This window comes from Chrysochloris asiatica, unplaced genomic scaffold (assembly GCF_000296735.1).
Source record: "Chrysochloris asiatica unplaced genomic scaffold, ChrAsi1.0 scaffold00290, whole genome shotgun sequence".
NCBI classification, from domain to species: domain Eukaryota; kingdom Metazoa; phylum Chordata; class Mammalia; order Afrosoricida; family Chrysochloridae; genus Chrysochloris; species Chrysochloris asiatica.
The window spans coordinates 1508107-1520422 of record NW_006408808.1 but is presented as its reverse complement, the minus strand read 5'-3'; the positions used below and the strand labels follow the sequence as shown (position 1 = coordinate 1520422).

Sequence of the window (12316 nt, the reverse complement as noted above, 5' to 3'; positions counted from 1 at the left end):
GGGGCCTCCCGGTGTCCGGCGCCGGCCGCTCCGGCGGGGCCTGCTACCGCCTCTTTGTCTCGGTGCCGCGCGGCCCCGGAGCCCGGTGCGCTCGGGCCCACCCGGCCCCCTGCCTGCTTGGTGATGGCGCAGAGTCCGGCCGTCCGCGCTCCGGGACTCTAGGAGAGCCGACTCGGAAGTCGAGGTTTGGGCTCGGACGGCAGCCTCGGCTTCCCTGCCAGGAAAAGAGAAGCGCAGCCCAAAAAGTTTTGGCCGCCCTCTCCGCCTTTATTTTCTTTCAGCGTGCCCACAGGCAGGCATCCTGGCTGGGCAGTGGGGACCCGCTTTGCCCCCTCTGCGCTGCTCTGGTGGGGAGATGTGGGCGAGTCCGGGATACGGGGGCGCCTGGCTGTGAAGGAGTGTGCGCGCTGTCCTGGTTACCTCCGCGGGGCTCTAGGGGAGTTCTGGGCAGGACTTGAACTGTGACAGCTGCGGGCGTGGTGGACCAGCCTCCTCGTCGGTGGGCAGTGGCGGTGTTAGTGCTACACTGGACCATCGCCACCCCGTGCTCACCCAAGCTGCGGTGGACACCTCTGCGAATTCGCCCTGACCCACTGGGCAGGTATTTCCTGAACATTTGCGCTGAAATCACCAGCCTGCTAGGCTCTGGGCACTCAGTGGGAAGCAGATAGACTTGGGCCCGCAGCCCTCCATAGATCTTTCCTGACTTTTTCCGTAAAGTGGGCACAGTTACTGCTCTCCTCCGAAAGGTAGATCTGACTATCCCGTTTCCTCCTACCGTACTGTAGTCTCCTCCCTTGTTTTGTTTCTGTTCTTTTGTTTTTGTTTGTTTGTTGTTTTATAGTGCTTAATGCTGTACCATTCTATTGTATATGAATTTGTTTATAATTTGTTTCCACAGTTCCTCATTTCCTTCCATCGTTTAAGGACCAGAGAACAGGGACTTGGTTTTTGACACTGGTGTGGCTCTGTGAGATAATGCATTGGACCCCATGTCAGTGTGAACTAAAAAGGTCCATGGTTCAAACTCACCAGCCACTCCTCTGAAATCCTATACAGGGTGGCTGTGAGTGAGAACCCTCACCCGTAGTGAAGACCTTTAGGGTAAGCACTCAACTGTAGGTGAATTTGAAGCAAGGTCAACAGTTCAAACTCCCCAGCTGCCCATCAGAAACCCTTTACTGTGCTTCTATGAGTCAGACCCAACTTGTCACATTTATCAACAACAACATACCCCCCAGCACTTTGCAGAATGCTAAAATCTCTCCCCCAGGACATAGTATGGTAATGGAAGAAACTGCCAGCTTGGGATTCAAACCAATTCTTGCAGAGCTCAGTGGATTAGCAGTCCGTTCCTTAACCGTTCCTCCTTGTCTCTGATACGGTGCTGTAGGATAAGCACTGGACTGCTAACCACAAGGTTGGCGATTCAATCCCACCAGCTGCTCCTCAGAAACCCTATATAGGGTTAGTTTAAGTCAGGATCAACACGGCAGCACTAACAACATGCTCCATTAGAGTGCTGGCGTGGCACTGTAAAATAAGCAGTGGACTGCTAATCACACGTTGGGTGGTTCATACCTACCAGACGCTCCTCTAAAACCCTATACGGGGTTGCTGTGAGTCAGAACCGATTCATTTGCACTTCACAACAGCAAAAACGTATTCTCCTAGCCAGAACCATGGCTGGCACATAGGAGCCCAGGAGATGTTTGGGGAATGACTGGATGATGACTGAAATGTCCCTTCTGAGTTTCTGACACAGTGGTGTCCCATGATGCTTTCTTCCTCAGGAGTGTCCCAAGAGTTTATGGGAATTTTGATGAAATTTTATCTATGAGTTGGAACTAACCCGCCGCCACTTAGCAGCAAGAAAACAACTTGGTTAAATGTGCTAGTAAACATTTGTGATATTTACTTGGTAGACAAAAGGCTTTGCGTAAAATGCCTGCAAGACTTTAAAAAAGTTATGTTAATCTTTTTCAGTGAAGATAATCTCATTATTGTTGGACTCAGAGCACGTCTATAAGAGTTGACCCTTGAAGCCTTTGTCTTTTCTGGGTACCCAAAAAAATTCGGGGAGGCAGAGAGATGAACCTAGAGTCACTAGGTTTGCAAACCATTTTCACTTTCATTATGGGTTGCTAAGAGAGTGTTTAAATGTCATAGCGAAAGTGGTTTTGGGCACATTTTAGCAGAATTCATCATAGGTGTCAGTTCTCGAAGGTGTGTGTGACAATACTGTTGTTATCTGTTATGCGTTTTCAGTGCCCAAGATGTGTGGTTTAAATTGTGTATTCTGTTGCAACTTAGAAGCAGCATCAAGAGTGTTTCTTTTTAAACAGATAAAAATAGAGGAAGAACACATGCAGGAACACTTACGGAGGAAGAACGCTTTTTTTTTTTTTTTTTAATGTTTTATTGTAGAAGAACGTTTCTTGAGAATGATTAATGATGTCAGCTCATAACAACTTTTCAAGAATATCTGTATATTTTAGGATAAGAATAAGGCCTTGTCAGTGAAGTAACAGATTATAGTATTCCTACTGGTTACTCCAGGAGCTCTGGTAGCGTAGTGGTTACGAATCGGGCTTCGAACCACAAGGTCAGAAGTTCGAAACTACCAGTTGTTCCGCGGGAAAAAGATGAGGATTTCTGTTCCTGTAAAGATTTACAGCCTCGTAAACCCTGTACAGGGTTGCTATGAGTTGGAACCAACTCCATGATAGTTAACAACAATTAGTTACTCATTTTGTTTTCTGAAAGTCAATAATCAAATGGAATTTGTTATTTTCACAGCGTCTAAATCTCTAATTTTGTTGTTGTGATTAAGTGCCGTTGAGTCAGTTCTGACTCATAGCAAACCTATATAGGGTTTCCATGGTGTGACTGCTGGGTTTGAACTGCCAACCTTGTGGTTCGCAATTCCGTGCTGATCTCACAATGCCTTACCAGAAATGACTAGATCAGTGTGAGCATCATACTTTGTTCCAGCATACCCGTTCAAACCTGTGGTCATCCAATCGATTCCAACTGAATTCCTTGCATGAGTTTGCTTTGCCTGATCAGTCAGTCCATAGCTTTTCTTGAACTTTATACCCTTTTCTCTAGGAATCTTACATTTGTTTAGGCTGCCCCAAAGTTATGGACTCATAACTTTGTAGTTTTTTTTCCTAGAGAAACAACATGCTAGAGTACTGAGGCTCTCATGAGAGCCTTCCAGGGTGCCCTTCACTCCAGCATAGCTCGTCTCTGCCACCAATGACATCACTTCTGACTTCCACACGACTTAAAATTCAAATGCCTTTGGCACCTTCCTCCTGGCAGGTCTAACCTGCCAGTCTGCTATGTTATGATAGGCACTTGACCCAACCTCCCCAAGGCTCACTTTCATTGTTTATAGAATGGAGATAATTGTAGGATTTATCGCATAGGCTCACGGCAGTCACATTTGGCAGGGTACACTCTTGCATCAGGTAATGTGCGTGATATGTTCTGTGAAATGCAAAGTTTCATGATTGGGACGTTGTGTGAACACCATATCTTAGTCTGGTCCTCTTTAAGCATCTCAAACAAGCTATGCACCTTAGCAGTGCTTATTAAAACACTGAGAGGGATTCGCTTTTGTGTTTGGTCCTCAATCCCCATGATTAATTTCTCCATATAGGTTCCTCTCACATCTTTGTTAGCCTTGGTGCTTTTAACGGAGCCAGTCCTGTAACAGCCTGGAGAATTTTTTCTTTGTTGTTGAGCATCGGAATGATTGTCCAGTGTGACAGACCTAAATCGCAAGCCAGTAGCGTCTACTGATTTCCCACCTTCGTGTTGTTTAATAACCTTTTGTTTCACTTCCACATTGATACTTCTCCTTTGAATCCTGTTGCTGCCATCTCTAGCACTGGTTTTGCTACATTTGGGATCCTTGATGCACTGTACAGTAATGTCTTCAGAAGGAGATGAAACAGAAATAACACTGCAACACTCAAGAAGCATGAGATACACAAGATGGAATGCTGCTGCTTACGAGTTGAAGCATGCACTGGTATATGGTAGACTTTTTAGATAGTACGGTGCAATACATACATAAGCCAATAACCTCGGTTTTCATTGTGACTAACAAGACATGTGTATTATAAGTCATTTGTGTACTGTACAGGTAACGTAGTCATTCCTTTGTATACAAGGTACATGGCACTTAGCAACAACTATAGCAACTTACATACTTTGTGTATAAGAATTTAAGCAATTGATGGGTATTTTTTAATTGGAGGCAAAAGGGGAAGAGCTTTCTTCCTGTTTTCTGGACCCTTAAAACTCTGCTTTGTCTTGATTCTTGGGGGCCAGTCTTGGTTGTGTCTGACTGCTTTGTTTCCATCTGTGGGGACCCCACTTCCTCTGAGTTTGGCCTATAGCTTAGTCTTCAGGCTTCTTCCCTTCCCCATCTATGCCAGTTGGCTCATCTAGCGTGTATTGTGACGCTGTAGGATGAGCACTGAGCCACAAGGTTGGTTTGAATGGCAAGGTTGGTGGTGATTCACACTCACCAGCCACTGTACTTGGTCATTATGGGACACAATCAACTTGATGGCACTTAATAATAACAACAACAGCAACATCGTCATTTGGGAAGTCATGGTGTGGCACTGTAGGGCAATGCACTGAATCGCAAGGTTGATTTGAACCCACAAGGTCGATGGTTCAAACTCACCTCAACAGGGTCACTATGAGTCTGAACTAACTTGATGGCTCTTAACAACAACAACCACAGCATCTCCATTTGGATAACTGGTACACATGTAGACTCAACCACCTCCTCATCATCCTTCTCAAACTTGCCTCCCTCAGTCTGCCCCATCTCAGATAACCCAACAAACCAGTTGCCGATGCGTTGATTCCAGCCCAAGGTGACTTCATGTGTGTCAGAGGTCAATATGGTTTTCAATGACTATGATCTTTAAGAGGAGATTTCCAGATCTTTCTTTTGAGACACCTCTCGGGAGATTGTTGTTGTTAAGTGCCATTGAGTCAGTTCAAAGCAAAGCACTCAAAGCAACCGAGTGTAGTGTTTCCAAGGAGCAGCTGGTGGGTTTAAACCATTGACCTTGTGGTTAACAGTCCAGTGCTTATCCTATAGCACCACACCAGGTTCCCTAAATGTTATCTTCAGAGTGAGACCTGTGTAAGGTGCTGTTGGATTCTGATGGTGCTGTGATTAGACATTGGGCTGCTAACCTAATAGGTTCAAACCACCCACTCATTCCTTGTGAGAAAGGTGAGACTTTCTGCTCCCATAAAAGTTTACAATCTTGGAACCCCTAAGGAGTGGTTCCATTCTGTCCTGTCGTGTTAGGGTGAGTCAGACAGAATACATTCGGGGGCAGTAGGTTTGAGTTTGATTTTTGGTGCATTCTCTATCCAAGAGTGACTTAACTTTGTCCCATGGAGGTTATAGTGTTCTCAGAGCTCTCATCTGAGTTCTGGACAAATGCACTTTAAATGCCAATCTTGATGATTCAGCTCCTTAGTTAATTTCTTTATTTGCTTCTGTGTCTGCTTACTGTGCTGTGGTTTCCAATACCACCATGGTAGCAGTTTTTCAAAATTAGAATTTTCATTTAGCCCTTGAGCCTTCTCTCTTCGTTAGCCTTCTCCATCCACTTCCATACTTTGTAGATTTGCCTTTGGAAAACGTGTCCAAGTTTGTCATCATCCTCTCCTAGTCCCTCTCTGGTGCACGTTCCAGTTACATGCTAAGTAACCTTTTTCTTATCCTCTTCCTTCTTTGGGCATCTCTGCACCACTTACTTCTTCAGGTACCTTACTTGCATTCAGATCCTGCTTTAGCCTGATGCTACATATGTTACTTATATTTAAGGATGAAGTGCTGCTGTGCACCGCTAACTTTATGACTCTGTGGGTCAGATAACAAGTTCATGATGGTTAGTTCAAGTCACACTTGGTGGTCCATGGTTAGGATTGAGTCTCTAACTGAGGCTGCCTTACAAGTCAAAAGTTGTTTCCTCAAAAGCACAGTAGTTGTTAGCAGAGGACGGCAGAGCTTTAATCCCAAATCCTAAGGGTCTGTGTTGTCATTCACTGAGAGAGGCCGCCAAAGACTTCAAACAGCATCTCTGTCTGCCACGGATGCTTCAAGCACCACTGGATCCGCTAGATCGTATGACCCACGTGGCAGAGCAACTTCTGCAGCAGCCGGAGCCTATTGCAGATCCTTGTCTTGTTCCGGGCTTCACTTCAACAACAACAACAACAACAAAAGCAGCTCTTTTAGTCACCTGATAAATACTCCAGAGTAGTACACCCCAAATGAAGAGCTACTCTGTTTCCACAATCCACAGAGTCCCCCAGCCTTGTGCTTCTCTTTTGTTCTGGGAGGGGCCAGATGTAACAATGTTTCCTTCTCTCTAATAGAAGGACTATGTTGCCATCCCCACACCTCTAGATCCCTAGAAATTTCACTGAGGGTGGAAGGCACCAGAAGTTTTACCAGATTCATTTCTCAACACCTAGCATGCAAATGCTTGGCCAATAAGCCATTGTAGCTTCTTCCTCAGTAGGTTCCATCAGCATAATGACATCAATGTAATGAACCAGTGCGCCATCTTGTGGAAAGGAAAGGCAGTCAAAGTTCCTGTTGTTAGATACCACTGAGTTGATTCATTGTGACCTCTGTACATCAGAACAAAACACTGCCTCGTCCTGTACCATCCTCACAATTGTTATGCTTGTACCCATAGTTGCTGCCACTGTGCCAGTCCATCTTGTTGAGGGTCTTCTATTTTGCTGACCCTCTACTTTATCAAGCATGTTCTCAGGAACTGGTCCTTCCAGACAGTATGTCCGAAGTATGAGAAATAAAGTTTCGCCATTGTCACTTCTAAGGAGCAATCCAGCTAGACTTTTGCAAAACAGGTTTGTTTGTTCTTCTGGCAGTCCATAGTATATTTAGGATTCTTCACCAACACAGTAATTGAAATGTGTCACTTCTCTGGTCTTATTCATTGCCCAAATTTCACATGCATATAAGGTGATTGAAAATACCATAGCTTAGGTTAGGGCACACCTTAGTACTCAAAGTGACATCTTTGTGCTTTGACACTTTAAAGAGCTTTTTTGCAGCAGTTTTGTGTAATACAATATGTTGTTTGATTTCTTGACTGGTCCTTTCATGCTCATTGATTTTGATTGTGGATCCAAGTAAACCGAAATCTTTAACAACTTCAATCTTTTCTCCATTTATCTTGATGTTGTTTATTGATCCACTTGTGAGGATATTAGTTTCCTTTACATTGAGGTGCAAGCCATGCTGAAGACTGTAGTCTTTGATCTTCATCTGTAATTATTTCAAGTCCTGTTTGCTTCCAGTAAGCAAGGTTGTATCATCTGCATATCGCAGGTTGTTAATGATTCTTCCTCCAGTCCTGATGCCATACTCTTCCTCTTCATATAACCCAGTTTCTCAGATTATGTGCACAGTATACAGATTAAATAAGTACGGTGAAAGGACACAACCCTGACATACCTTTCCGGATTTAAACTGTTCAATATCCCCTAGTTCTGCTCAAACAAGGCCTGTGTAGACTAAATCATGACACAGAACTAGACAGTGTAAGTGCATTGCTGGGCTTGCCAGTTGAAGGTCAGATCACTATCTCCGTACCATATATAGGACATCTAGTTGCTCAAGCAATCAAACCACATCTGGAACAGCGGTTGTAGTTGTAGTCACCGCCTGGTTACTTTTTCAGTAATCCACTGACATTCTCCACGATCCATTTGTTTGGGGCCCAGGCCAAAAAGTTGCATTGAATGGTGGTGTGGTGGGAACATCCAACCCTACATCCTTCACGTCTTTAATGGGGTACCAATCTCTGCAGTGCCTCCCAGAATTGCAGGGTTGCTTTGGGTTTACTAATTTCCTAGGCAGGGGTAGTTCTAATGGCTTTTAGACTATGATAGTGTTTCCCCTGTAATAGTGTCTACTCTGCATTTTAGGGATCCAGTGTTGGGGTTCTTCCAGTTGCTGAGCATGTCTATTTCCATTATGAAACTAGGAAAATCACTACCTGATAAGTAAAGGAATTCAGTGGACCCTCTGTGAGACAGATTTGAGCTAAGACTCCATGGACCACAGTAACATTTTGGGTCTTCTAGAATTCATGTCCCTCCAGAGTTAGTGTTCAGCAATCCTCAAAAAATCTGATTATGTCCTTTTCCTTGGTGAACAGTCGCTCATTAAAAGCTGGCGCTCACGTTGGAGAAGGCTGGAGAACTGTTGAAACAAGTACCTATTTTGCACAGTGCAGTGGGATCCTTCCTGGAGGGGACTGACTTACACTTCATTTAAGGGATTGTGGATCTGTGTACTGGCTCAAGTCTGGGAATTGATTGAGGTGCCATGAAAATCTGTTCTGATGATTCAAAGTAGACTGCTGTCCACTTGACCTAGACCTTTTCTGCTTGTGCAGATCAAGTAACTATTTAGTGCGTTCTGAAAAAAAAAAGTGTCAACAGCCACTCCTCTAACACTACTGTCTGTTTCTCTACTGTACACAAGAATCCATTGCATTGGCCACATATAACTCAGAGACAACACTCACAGTTACAGCAGTTATTAGGAAGTTCACAGTCAGCTGCTGATAAATGCTCACAGGACACACCACTCCACCATAAGCCTCAGCCTGAATGCACTCAGCTCTAGCTTCGTAAGTCTTCACATCAGGCCCCCCCCCATTATGTGCTTGGAGGCACTCCACTATCAAATAAGTCTCCTGCCCAAAGCATTCCTAGCTTCGTTGGCTTGGAAGCTCACTGTGCTCGGGCTCTTGGCTCTTTTGCTTCTCCTCCTCTGCCACTCCTGGTCTCACAACTTTCTGTGCCTGAGTCCAGGAGGTTCGGTGCACAAGCATCTTGGGGTGCATAGGACATACTCCACTCCTCGTTCCTTTCTGATGGTAGTGAAATTCCCCCTTCTGCTTCTGAGATGGTTCATTTTCTAACTATACTAGAGTTTCAAGTGTTTACGATTACAGTGAACTCTGTTAACATCCCACAGCTGAATCACGTCATCCTATCAGCATCTTCCCTCACCTTCTCTTACCCAGTCCCACCAGGACAGAAAGGTTGTTTGGTGGGAGTTGGAGACTAGGGCTAGAGGAGACGCTCAATAATTCACTACACCACACCATCTATTTCATGCCTAGGGACACTGTGCCTAACAAGCCAATGCCGTAAGTTGGTACAAGTCAGGCTATTGTGATTCGTGCTTTCAGTAACCACACCAAAGTTGTCTTCATCAATTATGTGCTGCCACTTGGCCCCCACTACCACAGGGTCCAGTCAGCTGGGGGTCTTAATTCAGTTAGAGCAGTTCCCACTGTCAAATCTGTGCATAAAGTAGCAATTCCAGTCTTCTTCAAGGATATTGGTGCTCCCTTCACTTGGGTTCTGTAGAGAAGAAAAACCAGTGAAGTGTATACCATACTTTTATACAGAGAATGCAAATATCACATGTTTTATATTGGTTTGCAATTTGCCCCTCCCCTCAAGGCTCTTTTGTAGGTGTGCTATACTAATTTTATTTTAATGTGTTGCTGTAAAAAAAAAAAAAAAATTAGATTAGCATGCATATAGAAATATTTTGGAGGGAGGACACAGATGCAAAAAAACACAGCATGTGGGTTATTTGTGTAAAAATCTGGCTGAGAGAGAATGAGCGAGTGAAATTGATTTACTTTGAAGAAAGGGCTCATACAATTGTGGAAGCTGACAAGTCCTGAATCCATGGGTCAGGCATCAGGCTGGGAGGCATCTCCTGATTTACACACTTACAGGGATTGACAGATACTAAATCTGCAAGTCAGACATCCCAGGAACTAGCAGTCAGACGATGACGAGGAAGCAGGATCGAGAGAGGGCTAACTTTGCCAGAATATCCATATATCTGTATATATGTATTTAGATACTGAAGTCCTGGTGTGGTGCTGTGGGTTAATGCATCAGACTACAGAGTCATTACACCCTCGGAAACCCTGTACAGGGTCGCTATGGGTCGGAACCGACTCGACGGCACTTAACAACAACAACAACAACAACAGAGTCATATGAAGTGCAAGGTCAGTGGTTCAACCTCACCAGCTGCTCCTTGGAAAACCTATACAAGGTCGCTATGGGTCGGAATCAACTGGACGGCACTTAACAACAACATTTAGAAATTAAAGACAGGCCACACCCCCAAGGAACTCCCCTTTCACTTGATTGGCTACTCCAGATTACAAACTGAAGATTGAGTGCATAATATCTGCCAAACCTCTATAAAGATCCTGGGCTTGCCAAGTTTAACCATCACAACATATATATCTAGTGCAGTAAAACGTGCAAAAGCAAGAGCCTGTAAGGCAGAAGAAGTCTGTCAGAGAAGGGAAACACAAGTCTTTTCCAATAAAATGTGGTAACAAGGTGCCCTGTCGAAGGTGGAGAACTTGCAAGACCCAGAACCATAAGGCAGTCCTGTAGAGTTTGGCTCTCACAGGCTCCACTGTGTTTAACTGTTTCATACCACGTTTTAAGTTTTGGTTTCCACTTTACCCTGTTAATAGTGTTCTTTGTTGTTGTTAGGTATTGTTGAGTTGATTCCGACTCACAGTGACCCTATATAGGGTTTCTGAGGAGTGGCTGGTGAGTTTGAACAGCCGAACTTGTGGTTCAGTTTGACCCTGTGGTCCAGTACTTTAGCCTCCGGTGCCATACCATTTATTGCCACATGTCAGGCACTGTACTGACCGCTATATGAAGGTGGGCATCAAAAAGTGCATGGAAAAATGGAATTGAAAGATAATGAAATTCTTTCACAAACTTTTTGATGAGCCCTTGTGTGTAATCACTCACGAAGTTCTCTCACACTATTTAATAGGTTAGCAGCATTTTCCAGATGAGAAGTTTGCCTGAGATCACACAGCTAATATAGAAATGAGTCAGGATTTAAATTAAGGACTACTAGATGGCACCAAGCTCTGGTATCCCAAGCTCTGATCAATTACTACTCAGTGAATGTGAAGAACCGATGGAGCTCAACTGTCCCATATCTCAGCTCCTGAGATTTTGGTGTTGGGAAGGGTTTGAAAGATAGTCTTGGCCTACTGTTTTATTTCACAGATAAGGAAATTGAACTCCAGTTTCATATAAATTAACTGAGCTAAGAACCCTGTATTTCAGAGTTTGCAGCGAAAAGAAGAGAGCTCAGAAAACCTGTATTTATGTGCCTTTATAGGAGTCCCAAGGAGCTCTGGTAGCATAGTGGTTACGAATAGGGCTGCAAACCGCAAGGTTGGCAGTTCGAAACAACCAGCTGTTCCGCGGGAGAAAGATGAGGCTTTCTGCTTCCATAAAGATTTACAGCCTCGTAAACCCTGTACAGAATCACTATGAGTCGGACCCAACTCAACAGCACATAACAACAACAACAATAGGAGTCCCATTGTGGCGCTGCGGGTTAATGCTCTGGGCTGTAAGTTTGGTTTGAACTGCAAGGTTAGTGGTTCAAGCCCACCAGCTGCTCCTCAAAACGCTTTCAAGCGTCACAGTGAATCAGATCTAACTCACTGGCCCTTCACAACAACAACAACAACAGGGTTGTCCTTAGAGTTTAACAATAACCACCTGTTGAACACCTCTTTTTAGTTGAAAGCAGACACATTTGTGGGAGTAGCGATTTTTATGGGGGTATTTTGGTGACTCATCAGGCATGCAGTGGCTTTGTGGGCTAAGCACTGAACAGCAAATCACAGTGTTGGTGGCTCGGGCCCACCAGCTGCTCCATGGGAGAAATATGAAGCTTTCTTCTTCCATAAAGATTCACCGCCTTGGAAACCTTAAGTGGGATTGTTGCACTTTAGAATCGAGTCTACAGCACTGTAATAGTCACAGGTATTCATTAGCTTTTACTTCCCTGAGTTGTTAGCATTTGTTGTAGTGCCTTGGTTTAGAGAACTTTAGAACACCATGTGTCAAACTTTAGTGCACCTTCCTGTCTGCTGGGATTTGTTCAGCTGATTGTAATCCACGAGGTCTAGGGCTAAACTGACCCCAGGAGATGCGGCTGATTGTTGGACCACACTTTAGGTGGCAAGGACATAGAGTTTGAGGAAACATGTTCCTCCTCCCACCCACACCTAGGTTAAAAAATTTAACAAAAACAAAATAAGCATCTCTGAGCCCCCAGGTAGTTAATAAGTTTGCCCAGCCCAAAGCGTCTCACTACAACCCTGTCACCCCTGCTGCGCTTCCTCCTCTTGACTGA

The 12316-nt window shown here is 44.5% G+C and overlaps 1 protein-coding gene across 1 annotated transcript in view; it reads left to right on the top strand.

Annotated features, from left to right (window-relative positions):
• Nucleotides 1-12316, top strand: part of EIF4E3 (eukaryotic translation initiation factor 4E family member 3) — a 72875-nt gene that overhangs the window by 1186 nt on the left and 59373 nt on the right. Inside the window, exons 3-4 of the mRNA XM_006874631.1 lie at nucleotides 282-400; nucleotides 508-601. Of these exons, the coding sequence (XP_006874693.1) occupies nucleotides 282-400; nucleotides 508-601 (213 nt within the window). The remainder of the gene's footprint in view (nucleotides 1-281; nucleotides 401-507; nucleotides 602-12316) is intronic.